Source organism: Bactrocera tryoni, chromosome 5, assembly GCF_016617805.1.
Source record: "Bactrocera tryoni isolate S06 chromosome 5, CSIRO_BtryS06_freeze2, whole genome shotgun sequence".
Lineage (NCBI taxonomy): Eukaryota > Metazoa > Arthropoda > Insecta > Diptera > Tephritidae > Bactrocera > Bactrocera tryoni.
In genome coordinates, this window is record NC_052503.1 from 15361370 (window position 1) to 15382835 (window position 21466).

Below are 21466 nucleotides of genomic sequence, written 5' to 3' on the forward strand. Positions count from 1 at the left end.
CTGCAGGGTTGATTTTAAGATAGCAGTATATTATGAAGTCATTAAATTGAGTTTTTTTGCTGACATAAAACATTTTTAAAATATTTTTTTTTCCAAAAACAAAATATATTTTTCCAGGCCACAATAACTGCTGGAACCACCCTCGTATCACTCGCGCTCAAATATACTCATAAGTATAAATGGAATATTTGTTTTTATTGTTGGGCACGACTTCTGTGCTGCGGTGTCACCGCCTATGTTTTTGTTATTGTTGTGCGACTATACGCATATATCCAACCCCTTTTTTCCGCTTTTCTTAGAAGATTATTCGCCTCTATTTTTGCTGCGTAGCAATCGTTCTTGCTGACTGCATTTCTCAAGGAACTACAAATTAATCAAGAAACAAGCAAACACACACAGAAAATATTTTTTTGTTTAAATTTTTAAATATGCAAAATTGAGCAGCCGGAATACTTAATATTTTAGATTTGGAACATCTGTGTGGTCATCAACACCTGGTCTACCTTTTTATGCGGATAAATTTCAACGCCTTTGAAAATATGTGATATACAACAACATATACATGTATGCGTGTATGTGTGTATGTGTGCGGAAAAGTTAAACATCTTATCAAGCGTTGAGGGATGTTTGATCGACCTTATATTTGTACAGTTGCATGAGAACAAACACACACACACATACACGTGTACAGCGCCTATAAGATTGTGAAAAAGATATCAGTGTTTGAGCAGTTCACAGGATCCTCATTTGAAGAGCAGAAACTTGCTTCATGACGGCGAAGTCAATTGTTGCTGATAAGTGCTTTTATCTATTTATGAATGTACACACATACATACATATGAGTATGTATGTTCCTAAATTGTTTCCACTTTTACCAACAATTGCACATAAATTTAGGTAAATTGTTTGTGTTGAAAAGAAAGTGCAGCTTGATAAACTTAGACCCTCATTAGCATATTTTATTCATTTTGAGTTTTAACCTTTCATACTTTTTTACATCGGTTATGTAGAGAAGACACTCTCTAACTGCCATAATTACATAATGCCTACTCAAAGTACAGAAGGCCATTTGTCAGCGAACATATCAGTAGCAAGATCGTTAGTAAGATGTCATGGTATCGAATGCCACATACTCTGATTTATGAATTTTCTTACTGTGATATAAGAGGAAGAAATGCTAAACACAATTTTAATGTTTTCAACGTCGATTTTTTGAAAATTAAATAATTATATAACTATTTTAGATATTTTATCGATACAATTTTATGCAAAATTTCCACTTTAAGTGAAGTTTTTAGCGCAAATCTTCATTTTACCATTCCATCAGTATATACTATGTAGTTATATTCGATATTTTATCGATAAAATATTTTCGAAAATTTAAATTTTTCGGAAATGACCATTCTATTATTTTATAATTATGATCAGTATTTTAGATTTTTATCGATAAATTTGTTATCGAAATAAAATAAAATATCGATATTTAAATTTTTTACGTATGCATCGTATTATATCAGATACATACGATTGGTACAATTAAATCAAGTTAAATAAAATGTAGCAATGTTCGATAATTTATCGCTAAAATGTTATCGAAAATTTCCATTTTTCGAAATGTTTTCGTAAATGATATTTGACCAATCAATCATTTTATAATTATGATCAGTATATCAGATTTTTATCGATAAATTGTTATCGAAATAAAATACAATATTTTTTTCGTATGCATAGTATTATATCAGATACCTGCGATTGGTATACAATTAAATCAAGTTAAATAAAATGTAGCAATGTTCGATAATTTATTGCTAAAATGTTATCGAAAATTTCCATTTTTCGAAATGATTTCGTAAATGACATTTGACCATTCAATCATTTTATAATTATGATCGATATATTACATTTTTATCGATAAATTGTTATCGAAATAAAATACAATATTTTTTTTCGTATGCATAGTATTACATGTATCAGATACCTGCGATTGGTATACAATTAAATCAAGTTAAATAAAATGTAGCAATGTTCGATAATTTATGGCTAAATTGTTATCGAAAATTTCCATTTTTCGAAATTGTTTTCGTAAATGATACCCTCATTTGACCACTCAATTATTCTAAAATTATAATCGATACATTAAATTTGTATCGATAAATTGTTACCGAAATAAACTAAAATATCGATAGACAATGTTTTTCGTATGCATAGTATTATATCAGGTGCAAAAGATTTAATATCAAGTAAAATAAAATGTAGCAATGTTCGTTAATTTATCGCTAAAATGTTATCGAAAATTTCCATTTTTCGAAATTTGTTTCGTAAATGAAATCCTCATTTGACCACTCAATGATTCTAAAATTATAATCGATACATTAAATTTGTATCGATAAATGGTTATCGGAAAATATCGATATTTAAAATTTTTTCATATGTATAGCAGTATAATATCAAGAACATACGATTGGTATACGATGTTATATTATGTAAGCAATGTAGCAATGTTGCACCATAGCTAATTATCTTCACAAAAATTTCAAGCTCTCCATTCACTTGGCACACTCCACTAAGTGAACAACAATTTTTCTACGGCTTTTTATTGCGCACTAACACACCTACAAATGAAGAAATTTTCTTTTATAAGAGTACAGAAACCCGCCACCTTTGCCTGCAACATTCTTTGCGTGCAACAAGTGCAGCGGATATAGCAACAAGCTCATGAAACGCTAATTAACCAGCACATTAAAGAAGTCAAAGTAACAAATTCTTTACACGCTATAAAAACAAAACTCCCCAGCAGAAAATGGTGTATGCAACCAGATACATAGAGCCGGTAGGGGGGTGTTTGTGTGTGTGGCTGGTGAATAAGATCGCCGGCATAAAGCGGCGACAAGATCGCTTGGCTTTCAAGCGCTATGCAAGCAGAAGTTATCAGCCAGCTGAGTGTATATACATATGTATGTGTGTGTTAGTGCATGTAAAATAGCAGGTTTTAAGTAAGTCAGTAAGTTGGCAGCGTTGAACGGTAATTAACACCCAACCGGCGGCAAACTTTCAAAGTATTGCTTCATTTGGGCATCAGCCAGGTGTAGATATGTATGCTTGTCTAGCTGGTATGTAGGTATGCATGTATATATGAAAGCAGGTATCTTTTATGAATAGCAAGCGGCAACTTTTCATGGCTGCACGTGTTCGCAGACGCCAAAAAGCTTAGTTAAAGAAGGTCAAGTCTTGATCTTCCAGCCGCAGACAAAGCGGCTTATGAAAGCACAAGAAAACATTTTAAGAAAGGCACAGCAAGAGCCACAGCGTATGAATGAAAAAATAACAAAATTACAATTTCAGATGATAGGCTCAGATACAAACATACTTACACACATTTATGTATGTATGTATATATTGAAGCTCGAACGCCGGTGCGAAGTTGGCCGCAATATCCAAAGTGATTATTGTATTTCTACAGACACCAACAGTCAAAAAAAAAAGCTTGATGTACATATATCTCTATACATACATGGTATGTATATATGTGAAGCAAATTCGCCAGCACGATCGTTCGCACCATTCAAGTCTACAGACGTCAATCAACTCGTCACTTTGAAAGCCAAAGCACTCCTACCGGCTCTTAAGCAGCGTACGAGTGTGTGAGTGAGTCTGCACAAGCAGTAGAGTTACATGGGGTGTGTTTTTGGAGGTGTCGAGTATACTAAAGGGATAGCTGTCAGTTTAGCTGTCAAAGTCAGAACATCGATTTGACATTCATCGTCAGTATACTTTGGCAAAGACTTGCACTCAAGATCAAATATGACTCGGATTAGTCTATTTAAACCGAATCGAAAAATATTTCCCAAATTGGTATGAACCTTTTATGTTCGTGAGAAGAATGATCTCCACATAATCTAATCATTAGTCTGCTATAATCTAGTCAGCGTTTTGTGTACGACGCGAAAAGTTTGTTGAGCGATTTTCATATATTGGATCTATGGACTTATGATACGTTCCCTGAAACAGGTTTTCCTGTTTCGAAAAGAGGATAAAGTCATAGTGAGCCAAATGCATAAAAAGTTTGAACTTTAAGGTCGTCTTTCTATTGTCCGGTTTCCAATTCAAAAGTAAACAGAAAATTTTTTACCTATTGATTTAGGTTAGTTTAACTAACAAGGATCTCACTTGGACAGCTTATCGCCGGTACGTTGTGGTACCTAGAACTCCTATATGATCATAAAGACCCTCAAAAAACGTTGAAGAGCTTTGAGCCGATCACAAATTGTTGAGACGGCTAACAAGTCAGTTTCGGCATGTCTCCTGGTTCATCGAAGGTATGACTGGCGAGATATTTCAATCTCATTCTGGCAAAAACTAGACAATGAAGAAGAAAGTGTCTGGACCCCCTACCTTCTTCGTCTTTCTATTGTCCGGTTTCCGATTCAAAAGTAAACAGAAAATTGTTTACCAATTAGTTTAGGTTCATTTAAAAAGACGATCCTAAGAAGGATTTCACTTGGACAGCTTATCGCCGGTGCGTTGTGGTACCTAGCACTCCTATAATAATGATCATAAAGACCCTCAAAAAACGTTGAAGAGCTTTGAGTCGATCACAAATTGTTGAGACGGCTAACCAGTCAGTTTCGGCATGTCTCCATCGAAGGTATGACTGGCGAGATGTTTCAATCTCAATCGTGCAAAAACTAGACAATGAAGGAGAAAGTGTCTGGACCTCCCACCTTCTTCCATACAACTTTGACAGATTGAGTCCGACTAAATTTTTAGCCTCAATACATGGTAGGTATTCATGGATGATGATCTTCTTACCAATTAAGGTCTTTGCATTAACTTTTTGCATGTTTTCTTCAAAATAAAAGTACAGAACTCTAACAAAACCACCCTTTATTCTTACATATACAAGTATATCCATAAATATAGGTTTACACTACGATCACGCCGCACAATCGCGCGCTAAATTATCAGCTTCATTGATCAAATGAAAATTGTTGCTCGACATCACATTGGCATAGTCAAATTGTTGCCGCTTCGCAGACAATCAAGCGTTTTGACTGCTGTAGATACCACAGATATCTGCTGTACATATCCACAAGTACATATACATATGTGTAAGGCTGAGCTGCAATGAAAGCCGCTTTCGGCAGAAGGTGATCGCACAATCGATTGTGTGATCAGACGATTAATGAATCGGGAGCAAATTTTACGCTACGCTGAGCTCTATGTAAACCAATAGTCTTGGTATGCCATGGCAGTGAGTGGTGCAACGCTCGCATGTTGTTGTATGTAGATTCCACGGTATGGTATTACATCGGAGAATTCGTATGGAGCGCTTGTGTTAAGCGATCGGCTGCTTTTAGGTAATGATTTCGATTGCATTGGTGCGAGGGATGGACAGAAAATTAACAGATTGAAGTTAGATTCAGACGAAAAGAGTGTTATTTGGTTGTTGAAAGCTCTGAAAGAGCAATTTATACTAATCAAGAGATTCAGGTGCAAGCGATCAGTGATCAAAACGACAGATTGAATTCAGTTCTTAGTAAATATCATTTACACCATAAAAATAGTTTTTAAGTACAACAACATCCTTAAGATATCCAAAGTATTTTTACCCAATATTATTGAGCGAGTCAGGAAATGTGAGCCGATATATTGGATCTTATTATTCCAAGCATCCGTAATTGAGGACTTGGGTATGAGTTAGCATACACATAATAGGTCATTATTATTAAAAAAACATTCAAAAGTTCAGACTTAGATAGGTGATGAATTGGTCACAAGATACATTTGCCCTGGGAGCCATTATTATCGATACTACAAGCTCTTAGCAAGGTTTACATCGCCGCAATGATAGTTTTCCTAACTGGTTACTGTCCCATTGGCACTCAAGCGGTGAGGCTAAAGATTTTGGAAGTAGTAACTTGAAAAAATTGCAGGAAGGACGATGAGTTGGGAGTAACTCGACACTTTCACCTTCAGTGTCCAGCTTCCGCCAGATCAAGGTAAAATAATCTCGGTTGATTTACTTTCTACGAACCCGGCGAATTGGTCGGAATTGATATTGGGCGTCTCAGCAAATTTGTTCTGGGCAACACAACGGACAGGAGTCTTTCCAAGTGGTATTATTCGTGGTTTTACGAAAATCAGCCCATTTACCTAACCTGACCGCCATAACCGAGATACTTGTTAGGGATTAATCTATGGCTTAAGCGATTTAAAGATATAAAGTACGATGAAGGAATATAATTTAAATATCTTCAGCACTGCGGAGCCTCGGTCCATTCAAATATTGTGTAATGGTCATCTAGTTGCCATAGTATAATTCGCTGAGATATGGTTTCCTCCGCCTAGACTGTTAACATTGGAAGCATGATTACCACGTGATGGGTACCGGGTTCAAATATAAAATTATAATAGTTCTTCAAAAATCCATTAGACATTTAAAGACGTCTTCCAACTAGTAACACTCCACTCCAAAACTACCTCTTGTTGGTCAAGAGAGCAGAGAGAAATAGAGAGAATTTTTTTACTAAATGTTGAACTACACGAGATTTCTATACCATTCGTTATTTTCGAAGACATAATCCAGCTAGGGAACTTTACAAAACCGCATTCGATATCCTAACTTCCTCATCCGCCCTCGTAAGTACATATGTTTGTAATACGACCGCAGTGAAGCAAAACGATTACATGCTCTTTTTCGGATGGATTTATCGCTGACATGCGGCCAAGCCAATCGTTCGTCCGCACGTTGTGACGTCTATCAGTGCTTTGTGCTTTGGTGCATTTATACCTTTTTAGCTCCCACTTTGCGCTTGATAGCTTTTATATTGGGAGCAGGCACCTGGCACACATACACACACCGACGTACTTACAGAGTGAGCGAGTGATCGATTTTGCTGCGGTGTTCATTGGCGCACACACGCAGTACTTGTGGGGGTCTTTGGCGGCGCACAGCTGTGCAAATATCGCCCGTTTCCCAGCGAGTCAGTCAGTCATCCAGTCGGTTGGCTTGATAGTGACTACCAACCCACTACTCTTTGCATTCTGTGCCATTGAATTTCACTCAACGTCACTTCAGAGCACTACACCCGAACGCAACGCGCATTTCAATAGCAATCAACGGCGTCAGTCGCCTTTGTGTATTTAGTCAACTTCAACAGCTTCGACACTGGTGCGATCGACAAGATCGTTGGGGATCGTTATGGCGGCAGCAAAGTCGTGACCCACGATCGTTGAACCTTTTTATGTGGTGAGCTTTTTCGTACGGACTTCCGCAGCTGCGAAGCTGTCTTTCTATTCTCTTTATTCGTATATTTGTCGCACGAATTGCGGTTTTCGATATCCACCGTCCAAATACTGAACGAATGGTCGACGCTGACGGTGGCACTGTCGATGTTAAATTGGCTGTCGTACTGACGTTCCATGGCTCCCACTAAACTTGAGGTAGTTCAAAAGTGTTCTTTACCTCGACGCAGTCAGTACCCACTTGAAAGTACAAACATATACAACTGTCCGCCTGGCTTGATGAGTTTGATGGCTTCGTCTTAAATTACAACGTTGTTGACCCGCAGCTGTACTACTTGTGTATTTGCTATTGTTGTGGCTGTAGTCGGTCGGCATTTAAATACGTAAACGTAATAAAACTGACATCACGAATTACAATTTGAGTGGAGTTTTGTCGACACGCAATCCCCCGCTTTTACTTATGAAGTTTTGCTGTTCTTCGTGTGGGTGTGAGCCAGTGTTGGTATTCGCCTGCGGGAAATTTTTGTTATGCCTTCCTATTCTTCGTTTGTGCTGGTTTTTTCAATAACTTTTCAGGTGTGGGTGATGATGTAGAGACTTCTAAAGTAACACGGAAAAATCAGGAAAATCGTGAGATCGGTGGCTTTCTATTGAAATACCAAAGAATTTTGAATGGTCGGGGTGGCCATTGGGTAGTACAAAGATTTGAAGAAGGTTATGCCATATTTTTGAAGTTCCAAGACTTTCTAGGTTGTTTTATTTTTTTCAAAATAGTTTTAAACAACGCTGCCGAGTTGCCTGTCTTCGGTGGGTTTCGTTCCGGTTGCATAGAAACGAATATTTTTGAACTTTTTATGAAAACTGGTCAATGTAGTCGGGTAACATGGACCCTCAACAAAAATAAGAAACTCGACTGAAGATCTAACAAAGTTGATAGTTGATATTGCGGCTCGGCAGCGTAATATTTCTTTGTAGCGATAGAAGTTTTCAATAAATTTACACGAACTGTGTTAACATTTCCTCGAAAATTATAATTTTTTTGTTTATATGATTTACCACACAAAGTGGTTCTTAATCATAGAGACTCTGAAGATCTTTCAAGGTCGAGCATTACCAGTTTTTGCTAAGTTCACTGAAGAGCTTAGGTGGTGAAAGTACTTAGTACTGATCCAAAGTAGATTATTTTCCTCTATTGCCATGATCTAACATTACACTTTTCAGCAGTCGGTAACCATATGATTTCTTTTGAGTCTTTCTTAGGAAGAGAAGACATTATTTATTGCTGATATCAGCCCCCTTTCCACTATATACCAAATGTGAACCGAACTGACAAAATCTCCATCTTATTATCGTCTCGGCATATTTTTGGCGCCATTAGCTAGATTGTTGGACAGTTTCGATTTCATCATATTCATAAATCCAAGTCCAGTCACCAGCAATGATGCGTTTGCTAAATGTAGGCTTCTCAGCTAGGTTGTCAAGCTCATCTTTTGCGACCTCTACTAGAAATCCTAGTTACAAAAGATTCAGGTATTTTTAATTCCTCTTTTGAGAAGAGTCCAACATTGTTATGCTACATACCCAAAACATTAACTGAAATCTGTTGAGTCTATCCATAAGAGTTGAGATCCTTTGCAAACTTTCTGATTAATAGAGGTGGATGGACGACTCGCAAGAGCAGAGTTTTCGATGATTTTCCGATCTTCATTGAATCTTTTGTACCACTAAAATACTTGAGTTCGTGTTAAAGTAGATTTTTCGAAACACTTCTGCAACATTTTCAACAACTTGGATTTTCCGACACTATTTTGTTCAGATGGTATATCATTAAGAGTTATACTTTAAGCCCGTAAACTTATATGTTATAGTAACGGTTAAGACTTGCCATATATGTTTGTACATAGGTGCTCGAGCTGATTTGAATTATGTCTATTTAAATTATTTTCACTCTGGCAGATAAATAGTAGATAGAAAGAAACAAAAAAAAAACATACAGTAAGCAGCGTGCAGCGGTCAGCGCCATCGACCCCTCAACCGCCGTGAATTTCATTCACCTTTCCCCTAACTCACACATCTGCATATTTCTAGGCATATCTTGTATTGCCGTGACGATCGTTGAAATTTCGCCATATCATCGTCGTCATCATCGTCATTTCCACTAGTCCGCCCCCACACGACTACCGCAAACCCTTCATTTCTTGCGTTGCCTTCCTTCGTCGGCGCTGCCTATAATTATTATGTCTTACATTCACCTCAACTTAGAAAATCACATACCGAAACAACAATGCGCAGCAAGTGAGTCGAGTTGAATGAGCAGTTGAATGGCCAAGTGAGTGATGGCTTGACTTCTAGACCAATGTTGACCTGCCTGGCTGAATAGATGGCGGTATGTAGGTATGTTAGTAAGCTTGGTTGTTGCGCCAGCATATTTTCTCACCATTTAAATGGTTTTGTTCCTGTGTTTGCCAGCTGAAGCGACAAGCCCTTCACGCTGACTTTATGCTTGAAGTCATGGGAACGCACCGATTTTACAGCAAACTTAGACGCATACTTACACACATACATTTATTAGTGTTAAGACAGCTGTGACGCCCTGTTGATTGTTGTGTGAGGTCAAATAGGGGCATTCAGATCTCTTGTGAATTTCGAAGTGCGATGATCAGCATAGGTGGGTTATGTACATATGTGACTACTACGAGGTGGATAATAGGTTCGGCACTTGGACACCGTCGATGCTGCCAGCGCGATTTTTAAGTATTGAAGGCGTCACGGTAGGCATTCTCCGGAATAGCCTTGAGAGCCGAGGTGCATGCTGCTTGGATCCCTTTGCCGTTTCAAAATGTTTACCTTTCATCGGCCTTTTCTCGCGATTAAATTCAAAGATCCATGACTCGTTACCTGTGATTACGTTATTCTAATATTGGGGGTCACTATTTATGTATATATTTTTGGAACATATTATGAAAGGGCTCAAGTGAAGTGAGTACAATAAATGGCGGAACGTTTTTGAATAAATGGTTTGTTCGGAAAGTCATTGGACTGATTTTCTTCCGCCGTGACTATACTTAGGAGGGTGGATTCGGTAGAGGGCGTTCCTAGCTAACGAACGAGCGGCTGGTTAGTTATCCCCGAGCACCTGGAGAGTCAGTACAAGCATTTTCGCGCGACGTGTTTCCGTGAGTGGTGCAAGCCGAAATTGCAGCCTTCTTTAGAGCAAAGGTACGCGATTAAATTCTGTACGAGGAGAAATATACATAGTAAAGGTCTTTTCCGGAAATGCGCGGACAAGTGTACTCCAGGAGCGCCTTTCCGAAAAGGTTTTGCACACAGTTTGTGTTTTCGGGTTCGAAAAGCTTTCTTTGCCGATAATGGTACTAATTAAAATCATCTAATACTGTTTTCAAAAGCAACAATGTGAGAGAAAATGTGTTGAACTGGTTTTGTCTTTTATGGACATTTTGTATTGACAGTAGCATCCATGGAATTGTGCTGCATACTTTGTTTTTATCAGAAATTTTCGAAAATTCATCGTTTCATCATTTTTGCCCTGTTTGCTCACCTCTTCGAAAATCATACGCAAAATCAGCCATAACACTTTGCCTTCCAAAAAGTTCAAGCAACATCTAATCAGTCGAAATATGGACTAACGGTAGGCTTACGTCATTCGGTTTCTATTTATGGAGAGTTACATTATTTGTTCGTTCAAAGAGCGCCAACTTTTAAGTCAACTTGCCAAGTTCCTGTTATGAATCCGCATACCAAACGAAAAGTTTTCTAAAATTTATGAATTCCACACATTGCGATTAATTCCATTAAAAACTGAATGCCAATCGATGCAGAAGTGACAAATGGCAGTAAAATATATTTATTATCTTGTGCTCAGTCATACTTAAAACACTTCAGAACAAGAAATATTTTATGGACCGTAAAACGCAATTAGCGATTAAATATTAACTACACCGGCACTAAATGATTTAAATGATATATTTATTGGAATTAAATGCACATTGACATACAATTTATTTTTATTGACGTTTCTATATACACATACAAACATATAAATATTCATACTTACATACATTCATATTTAGTATATGGTATGTATGCATAAACACCCTGGGCGATAAATGCAGAATGAAGTGAGCTCGCATGGAGATTGATATGGAGCTATAAAAATCTAAATAAACGGATTTACATATCTAAGTATGTGTTTTATGATTATCAGTTCAGCGGTTATACTCACGTGTAAGTCAGAAAAATGCGTTGTGTGATTTTTATTGAAGATACATTTTATTAATAAATAAAAAAAATATTTACAGAATTCATTGGACTCTTTTCGTGATTTATTTTGAAAATCATGGGATTCCCTTGACTCCCGAGTCTTCAGCTCCTTTAACGAAATTTGGTTTGTCTCTTCGTCGACAGAAAACGGGTTCAACGGAGCGGCAACACGGTGGTGAATCGATGGTTTTAAATTCTGTCACTATCTTGGCTCGATGTGATGGTGTCATCGTGTTAAATCCATGAACAATTCACACATCACCCAATTTCAGGTCTCAATTCCTGCCCTTTTCGACTCATGTTCTCACGCAACTGCCTCAATTCGACCAAATAAAACTCCTTATTGACCGTCTGTGCCTCTGGAACAAATTCATGATGTACCAAACCACGAATATCGAAAAAAACAATGAGTATTACCTTGATTTTTGATCGGCTTTGAAGTGTTTTTTTGGTTTCTGTTCCTTTTTTTTCCTCCATTCCGTTGATTGTTGACTTGTTTGCATGTCAAACTCATAAACCCATGTCTCATCGGCAGTTATAATATTTTCCATGAATGCGGGATCGGAATTCGCACGATCAAGTATGTCCAAAGATACTTCTTTTTGAAAAAAATTCAGCTTTATTGGTACGAGTCGAGCAAGAACGGCTTTCCTACCCAAAATATCCACCAAAATCATTCGAACAGACACGCGAGAGATGTCGAGCTTTCTTGCCAATCGATAGATCTCAATCGGACATACTATTGTGATCAAATCGAAAGGTGAATTTTTAATTTATACTTCGCGCGTTTTTCGAATCGGTAAATTTTTTTTCTGTAAGTTGGTAGTACTGTTAGTGACATCTTTGCTATGAGGCTCTAAAAGTGAATGCTTCGATTTTTACTTTGTCTGAATTTATTGAACAAAGAATTGCGATAATGCACCAACTCATACTGCATTGGTTATTCGTGATCATTTCGCCGCATTTCCAGCGAATTTCCTGCCGTAACCACCGCATTCGCCTGATTTACCTTCGTGTAACTTCTGGCTATTCAACAAATTCACATGACCACACCGAGGACGCCGTTTTGTGTTAATTGAGGTTATAAAAGCTGAATCGAGGAAGGCTCTGATGGCCATTACGACGGATAATTATTCCAAGTGCTATGATGACTCAAAAATTCGTTGATATAGGTGTATTGCAGCGGGAAGGGATTACTTTGAAGGAGATGAAATGGACAAAATTCACCTTTCAATTTGATCACAGTAGTATATTTGTACTTTGTGTTATCTATAAACGCCTAAAAAATGGATCACCTCATACTCATAAATCAACAATATCAATACCAGCCACTTCATTAGGTTCGCCAAAGATAAATATTTCAATCTTAGTACGGAAAAAGCCGGGCAGTAGAAGAGAAAGTGACGAGATGATTCCACCTCGCTTTACTCCATACAGCTTTGGCAAAGATCGTCCAACAAAATATGTAGCCGCACCGCGTGTATACCTATTGGACAGTGTCCAGTCAGAACACATACAATTGCGGCGAAACTTGCTTTGCTAAGAGCCAGCAGTTCGGATAACCTCTGAGGACCTTCAGGCCCTTATGGATCTTGCAGTCGCACAAGTTCTGGTTGATGATCAGCGTTTGCTAAGCTCCCTGAAGGTACAAAAATCTAGTGCCACAACGCAAACACACATTCGAAAACCGGCTAGCTTCCAATCACATGGAATTCTCATTTGCAAGCTCACCGGCTTTATTTCTAATGAGGTCATGCAGTCCTTGACTAGTTATGAACGCACAGTCAGCGAGCTCAAAGCCAGTATAGCCGTTGCATCGTGCACTGCTTCCAATATTCGATCGACATAATCGTCCAGCAGAGTCGGTTATTAATGCAACACTGGATCGATTTCGTGTACACTAGTGGATAATGCGAATCCTTAGTGACGAAGTACAGTGCGCACCGAAGACGTTATTGTGGAGCAGAGTATCGAAGAATACCTCAATGAGTCCATCAGCCATCGCGCACAACAATTGGAGCTGAGGCCATCCACTTTATGAAAAATTTTGTGGAAGGATTTCGACTTGCGGGCTTGCAAAATTCAAATATTGCCGAACTTGAAGCCGAACGGCCATTAGGTCACCGATCCCGATCTGAAGGCCTCTGAACCCGATTTTTACAAGAAATTTTTTTTCAGCGATGAAACTATCTTTTGGGTTAATGAGTATGATAATAAATAAAATTGTCGCGTTTGGGGTTATTATAATTCACAAGCCATTGTTGAGACGTCAAAAACCAAAAGTCACTTCTTGGTGTTATCAATGGGCACAGGGAATCATTGGTCCAAATACCTTCAAAACTGAAAATGGCCATAATATTACCGATAATGGGGCGCTATAGACCACTAATTACTGTTTCTTGATTGAATTAGGGAATGTTGATGTGGACAACCTTTGGTTCCAATAAGACACCGCTACATGTCATACAACCAATGGAACAATAAATTTTAAGAAATAAGGACAGACGTTTTTTATAAATTGTAGAGCTTACAATTCCTGCTCGTGCAATGCCCATCCGATATCGTGTGGTGAAATAAATTTGGCGTAGAACAGCTTCCTCGCTAACTGCCTTAATAGTCAGCGTCGTCTGTGTCAGTATAGTTATTCAAAATCCATACACCAACTACGCCTCCGACATCATTCGGTGACAATTTACTAGTCTAGGGTTCAACATATTTTTGCGAATTTGGGCGTAATTTTATTCCGAACATAATATAAAGTCAAAGTATGGCACTTTCAAGCTATGAGTCAGAGAACGTTTATAGCATGCCTCGTTGATGGGGGAGTTAAACGATCGATCGCGAAATCTCGCCAACTGTCGTAAGTCATAAATCATTCGACCGCAATATGAGCACTTATGCCTCAGAGATATACAATCTCCATTCAACTGTAAACAAATGTAGATCACGCGAGCGAGTGTGCGCTCATAAACCGGTACCGGCGTTGTGCTATTTATGCACCAAGTGCAAAAGCGCTTGCATACGAGTGTGCCTACGGTGCGGGTGATGAATATGTAAACGCGCGCAATTTACCGTTTGGTTGCTGCCACCGCCATCTTTTTAATGCCAAGGTGAGGTGCGCACAGCTGAGATTGAGACTGCGTCTGAGACGGCTGCTCAGCTGAGTTTGGCGCTTGACATGCGGCAAGGTAATCGATCATGACGATCGTCGGTTAAGTGATACAGAAACAATAGCAATGTTCGCGAACATGACTACAACAACTGCAAAAATTGCGAATAAAATGCGAAAATCACTGAAAATTGTGCTGAGCATGCGCACCGATGGCGTCACTGTTGAGGTGCAGCGATTTGTAATTGAAATAAAATTAAATTTGAATACAACGCGGGCTAATGAAGCGCGAATGTGAACATGAAAATAATACAAACGCGTAAAAAACGAAAGCCAAAAACGAAACAATAATAGACAAAATCAAAGATTTAACAAGCAGTTAGCCAAGCAGTCAGCTGGTGATTAATCAATCAGCACTCGAACGCGTTTGCATTCACCGTAATAATAATGCGTTGCCATTAAGGCATAAATAAATAATATTGATGGAGTTTGTGATGTTTTGGTTTTCGGGATTTGAAAATTTAATTTTCGGGATCCCGAAATATTTGAATTAGTTTCGGAAAAAATACGTTGTCATTCAATTATTAAATAAAAAACAGTAGGTACATTTTGTGTTGTAGGGGATTTCGGGATTTGAAAAATTTAAATTTCGGGATTCCGAAATATTTAAATTAGTTGGGAAAAAATACGTTTCCATTCAGTTATTAAAAAAAAAATACATTTTGTGTTGTATGAGATTTCGGTATTTGAAAAATTTAATTTTAGTTATCCCGAAATATTGGAATTAGTTTCGGAAAAAATACGTTGCCATTCAGTTATTAAAAAAGCAGTACATTTTGTGTTGTACGGGATTTCGGGATTTGAAAAACTTAATATTCGGGACCCCGAAATAATAAGTTACCTACTTTTTTAGGGATCCCGAAATATTTGATATTACTTAAAATGGCAAATATGTACTTAATTTTCAGAATCTGAAAATATTTGAACTAGTTCTGAAAAGGGTTGATTTACATACATATGTAGGTGCAGTTTGCTCGAAAATCCCGAAATGCAAATCCCGAAGTTGAGTTCCGAAATAACGGGATCCCGATACTTAACTTTTTAACAGCCTCAAAACACTAGAAACATAAATCCCGAAAGTTGAATCCCGAAATAACGGGATCCCGATACTGAACTGCTTAATATCAGCACAATAAATAGTATTCATATATCTACTTCATACATATGTACATATATTTATGAGTGTAACCCTATCTCCCGCAAAGAAACTGCAATTTGCCTATGCAAAGGTACACACATCATTTACATACATACATACATATGTACACACGAAGTATGCAAATATATGCAACAAATATGCATAAACAGAAATAAAATTGCGCCAAGCGCATGCATGTGTGAGTTGGCGTGCAGTGGGAGTTGACCGTGATCGCTTGTCTGCGGTGGCTTATGGGTGCGTTTGCGGCAGGGCCAGCCGCCAGCGCGTGTTGTTGCTGTTGCTGTTCTATAAGAACAGGCTATTGCTGGCGCGATCGCTTAAGAATTTCACTCGTTTCTTTTTATTAGCACCTTAGCACACCTGCAACACGCAACGGCGTAGTGGCAGCGTAACCGGTCATCAGCCGCTCACCGCATGCTTGGCATTGCAAGCATTGTTGTTATTGTTGTTGTTGCTATTAATGCTATTTTTATTGGCAACTTGCAACTCACAAGTCGTCCACGTGTGGTATGATATGAACGGTGGTTGTTGTTGCTGCTGCTTGTAATTGAAGTCAAATGAGCGCGCCAACATTCGCTTGGCACTTGTGCACACACCGTGCTATACATATGCACGTATTTACGGTGTATATACATATGTACTTGTATTTATTCTACACTTCACAGCTGCACGATGCACTTAAGCGCTTAAGTTGCTCTTGTTGTTGCATTTACGGCTACGGCATTTTATTGCTTCGACATCATTGTTTTCGGCCAAGTGTTTCATATGTTATTGCTGCCGTGATTGGCGCGCTTCTTCCTTAAATGGGCTGCCGCTGTCGTTGGCGGCGACTGCGACGTCAGTAACGGCATTGGCGTCGCCATTGTATGCTTATGGACGCACCAAAAATGGCGCTGAACTGGAATTTGCTTTTAAGTCGCGCTGGTATGCGGTCCAGTGATTGCCGATCACAGATCGGTTGAACATCTGGTGCGTGATTTTTAACGGACGGTGAATATGATATGGACCAGTATGTGTGCATATATGTATATAGTGCATATGTATGTATATGTAAATATTATACAGTTGCCACTGGTTATAATATTATTTTAGATTATAATAATAACAGTTTGGAGAAAGTAGGGTGGCAACCCTATTTGTAACTGCTCTGTATTAAAACCATCTGAAAAGGCATTTACATACGGGTATATAATAAAATAAAAGTGTAAAACCGCATAGTTATACTATGTTTGAGATTTAGATAGTTGGCAACCCTTTTATTTATACTACATAACTGGTTTAATTAACTTCAAAATGACTACAATTTTAAAGAATAAATAATAACATAAACTTGTTTTCCTCACCATATGAAGCACATCTATTTTTTACTGCTTATTTATTTTGAATATATTCGTCTTTTGGCAACCCTAAACAAATTTACAAGTATTAGGTCTGAAACTATATTCATGCACAATAGTATCATTCAAAGTATTGCGAATATGAAGCCATACAAATTTCCCATCTTTCTGGCCATTTGCAGATTACATCACAAAGGAATTGCTCCGGCTAGGCAGCAGAATGAAATAAGCCAATTTTAATACCCCCTGTGATGATGTGAGCCATATACCAGCGAAGGAATTATCAGAACAAAAAGGAGAGCGAGGCAAAACTTCCCAGCCCCTGCTTCCCAAATAGTTTTTAATCGGTCTTGCAGCATGACGCCGAGTGCTGTCACGATGGAAAAGTATTGCCTCATGTTTAGTCTTAAATTTGATGATCGCTCGCTTCAATTTGAGGAATTGTTGGCGGCAGCGTTTCCTATTAATAATGTTTTCACCTGGTGATTCTACCAAATACTGAGCAATACCTTGGCATCATGAATTTGTCGGTTTTGTCGGATTGGCTTTGTCGTTGAGTTGGTTGGTTTGCTAAGTCTTACAAGTGATTTCTCGATTCAGGGTTGTCGTAATGAATCGAGACATTTTTCGTCTTCATTTTATAGAGTTCAAATAGTAAATGTTTTGAAAATGGCTGCTTGAGTGACTGCCAAATATTCCGCGAACTCTTCTTTCGCTTGACAATAATCTTTGTTGAGTGGTGCTTCCAGTTTCCCATTTTCAAACTCTCATTTTCAAAGTCTTCCGGAACGTACTTCGTCTGACAAGCCAAAACCACCACTTTTAAATCGTGTAAATGACTTAGCTAGAGCATGTTCACCACAATCTTCCTCCAAAATACGATAACCGTCGGATGAGGATTTTTTGATATTAATGTAATGAGGAAAGACTTCCCGCAGAAGTACTTACTATAATCAAATTACGTCATATTTGGTAAAACCGTCCGATAGGATCTCCGACGTTTCCTTCTGTGTTTTACAAAATTCGTGGCAAACTTAATATATTATATCAGGATATTCAGGGTATAATTAAAATAAAATCTCCACTCGAAGCAAATGATCGTACATAGCTAATGGGTCTACCAACAAGAACATCTCGTCGTTAACATGAAATAAATTACTCAAATTTGGTTAAAATGACTTCGTTTGTTTATGCAGATAATTTTATGTCATTCATGATTTTAATAAATTGTCGGCCAAATGGGCACAAGGGCTCCGTTTGCATATTTCCACCCGTTTAAGGCAATTTTCGATGATCCAGTGGTTGTAGTCCGCTAAATGCTGTCTTCGAGCGCCACGAGCGTTGCTGATTGATTGGCGTGAACTTTTGATTAACATTGATGTAGGATGATGATGGGAATACTGACTGGTCACTGTCTGGTGGCGACACACGCCCGCAAGATGGGGCTGACAGATCGAAAAGACTGCAGAAAATGTCTAGTGCATGGCACCAGGGAAACAATGAAGCATCTTTTGTGTACTTGTCCAGGATTGGCAAGACTACGCTGTAAGCGTCTGGAGTCTCCACAGTATGATACACCGGAGGAGGTATCGACAGTGAGGCCGCAAAGTCTGTTAAAATTAGCGTCAAGCGCAGGCGTTCTAAACGATGACTCTTGGACTTAGAAATTGAACTCCATCTGGTATTGCAAAGGACTAAACTGGTCTATTGACCTACCAGTTTATCCTTACCTAACCTAACCTGATTAACATTCCTCTAGAGAAAATAATCTAGAGGCTTTAAATCGCATGATAATCTTGACGGCCATTTGATTGCGCTTTTTCTTGAAATTAACGAGTCGCCAAACTTTGCACGTAATGCAAACATGTTTAGACGTGAAGCATGATGCGGACCACGGCCTCGCTGGAAGTAGAGATCACCATCGTTGTAAATTCTATCAAATTGCGAGGAAAAAGTCGGTCAATATCATGTTATAATGCTTGATATTGATGGTTACAGAATTTTCTGCCTTATTTCAAAGGAAATAAGGCCCAGAATCTGCATCAAACTAAATTTTTTTGGGACTGCAATTGGGCTTCTTGAACCACATGATGATCACTCAACACAATAGTGACAATTTTGTTTCTGACAAAGTCATTAAACGATAAATGGGGAAGATAAATGATAAAATCACGTCATCCTCATTGGTAGACGCTGTAGCTTGGGGTTAGCCGAAGTTAACTTTTTTCTTGTTCTAACTACTTATGAAACAAAAGCTCCGTTTTAATAATTTGATGAAATTCAATACATAAAAATATATACAAATATACATACAAATATTATTATTGTTGTCATTAAAGGCAAGCTCATGAAACTTACAAGATTGGAGAGTTACCAACTAATTTGTATCACACTCTGCGTGGCCAAACAGACTGTACGCTGTAAGGGGAAAATACAAATAAATAAACAAATCAAATATAATATGGCAACACTTACTTTTTCCAGAGCGACAAATATGGGCTTCCAAAGCGCAACTATGCGAAAAGGTGCGTCTGACACCGTTATATTCAGCACAAACGGGGCTATAAATCTCTACGCAGGCGTCAATACACTTTTCCTGACACTCTTCTTTGGTGACTTCTCGTAACTCTGTCGAAGACGAAATAATTAAATAAAGGTAAGTTATAATTTAAAACTTATTTAGTTACAACGGTGCTTTAAAGATCGCTCTAACCTTCTCGTCTACTATTTAGACGCTGACAATTTTCATTTTTCAAGTGACAGCCATTTCGCCACACAAAACACTTGCTGCCATCCGTGGACCAGACGACTTCCTCAACATCTGCACACCTGTACGCTATCGGACAGCGTCGCTCAGGTGCAGCGGCTAAAATACAACCCACCAACAATAGCGTTAGTCCACAATTAAGGACAAATTGTTCGAAGCCACGCTTGCACATTTTTAAGGTAAATTATTATTTTTTTTCAAATTCTATTTAATTTATTCACTTATAGGCAAGTCTGCTCTTGCCGGCTAGCGTTCTGTTTCTGTTGTGCATTTTAGTTTTCGTTGGCACTGTTATATTTGTTTTCATCATTCGCAATTATCTGTATTTAAAATTTATTATTGTACTATTGTTTTTGTATTTATATACGCGCACTTGTTTATGGAAAAACCAAAGCACAGAGGGGCCGACAAAGTTTGTAGCTGAACGTGCAAGCGTTTCCGAGTCTAATTAGCAGAAGTGCCAAACTCTCATATAGTAGTTTTTGAGAAATAGTTCTTCTCCTGGAAAACAAATTTGTTAAAAGTTTTTGTAAAAAGTACTCATAATTGAGCTGTTCGAAATTTTATTGACAACCTTACTGTAAAGCTTACTTATTTCCCCTGCGTGACACCAACATATGCAGCGTTTAAATTTACATAAACTACATTCGCGACTTATGTGATTTTGTAAAACTATTGTTGATTAATTTTCACATGAAATTTAAAAAATCACCGGCACAATCAGCAATTTTTTATTAATTAAAAGTATTTATTGTAACCGAATAACAATAAAGCTACGCGATATATACTTGGATACCCCTATATTATTTGTATTTAACAGATGTTCATAATCATACAAAGAAGAATGCAATACTCTGATAAATATGTACTAGTAGTCTCTACAGTACGCCCTTGGAAAAATTAACTGGTCAAAAGTTAAAAATTCAGATAGTTTCCCTGAGGCTAGCCACCCAGTGTGACAGCCTAAAAAAACTTCGATTATTGGGAATTAAAAAAAATTAAAATTCTTAATAGATTCTGCAAAATCTATGTCGTCCCCCTCAAAGTAATCCCCATTGGCTCATCCTCGAAACAGTTTTTAAAGTAAATTTCCAGAATAGCTCCTAGCGATTCAAGTTTAATGTCCTCGATTGACTCAAAACGGTGCCCGTGGAGTGGTCGTTTGAGTTTGTGGTATAGCCAGAAGTCACACGGAGCTAAATCAGGCGAACACGGTGGTTGCTTCACAATATTGATTGAAAATTTGAAGAAGAAGAATCAATGCAGTATGCGACTGTACAAACGCAAAGAGTTGTCGGCCCATAATTCTGGCCTCTTTTAAGAGTAGCTTTGCGCAAACGAGGCGTAAACTCAAATAGTATTCCTTGTTGACAATTTGGACGATCGGAAGGAATTCGGAGTGCACCACACTTCGATAATCGAAGAAAACTGTCAACATAACCTTGATTTTTGACTTGCTTTGACGAAGCCTTTTCGGCTTTGGCTCACTTTTGCCACGATATTCAGCG

The 21466-nt window shown here is 38.1% G+C and overlaps 1 protein-coding gene across 1 annotated transcript; it reads right to left on the reverse strand.

The window, feature by feature from the left end:
* Positions 1 to 19429: 19429 nt before the first annotated feature.
* Positions 19430 to 20220, reverse strand: LOC120778950. The gene is made up of 3 exons (XM_040111019.1): positions 19905 to 20220; positions 19667 to 19819; positions 19430 to 19609 (listed from the first exon to the last, which is right to left on the reverse strand). Exons 1-3 carry the CDS (start codon positions 20128 to 20130, stop codon positions 19569 to 19571), a joined length of 420 nt encoding a protein of 139 aa, XP_039966953.1. The 5' UTR covers positions 20131 to 20220; the 3' UTR covers positions 19430 to 19568.
* Between the last annotated feature and the right edge of the window lie 1246 nt (positions 20221 to 21466).

Excerpts from the sequence above, each read along its gene's own strand:
- LOC120778950 (XM_040111019.1), bottom strand. The coding sequence starts at position 20,130 with ATGTGCAAGCGTGGCTTCGAACAATTTGTCCTTAATTGTGGACTAACG. Across the intron at positions 19,820-19,904 it reads TCTAAATAGTAGACGAGAAG|AGTTACGAGAAGTCACCAAA; the intron begins GTTAGAGCGATC and ends CGTCTTCGACAG. Across the intron at positions 19,610-19,666 it reads TATTTGTCGCTCTGGAAAAA|CGTACAGTCTGTTTGGCCAC; the intron begins GTAAGTGTTGCC and ends TTCCCCTTACAG.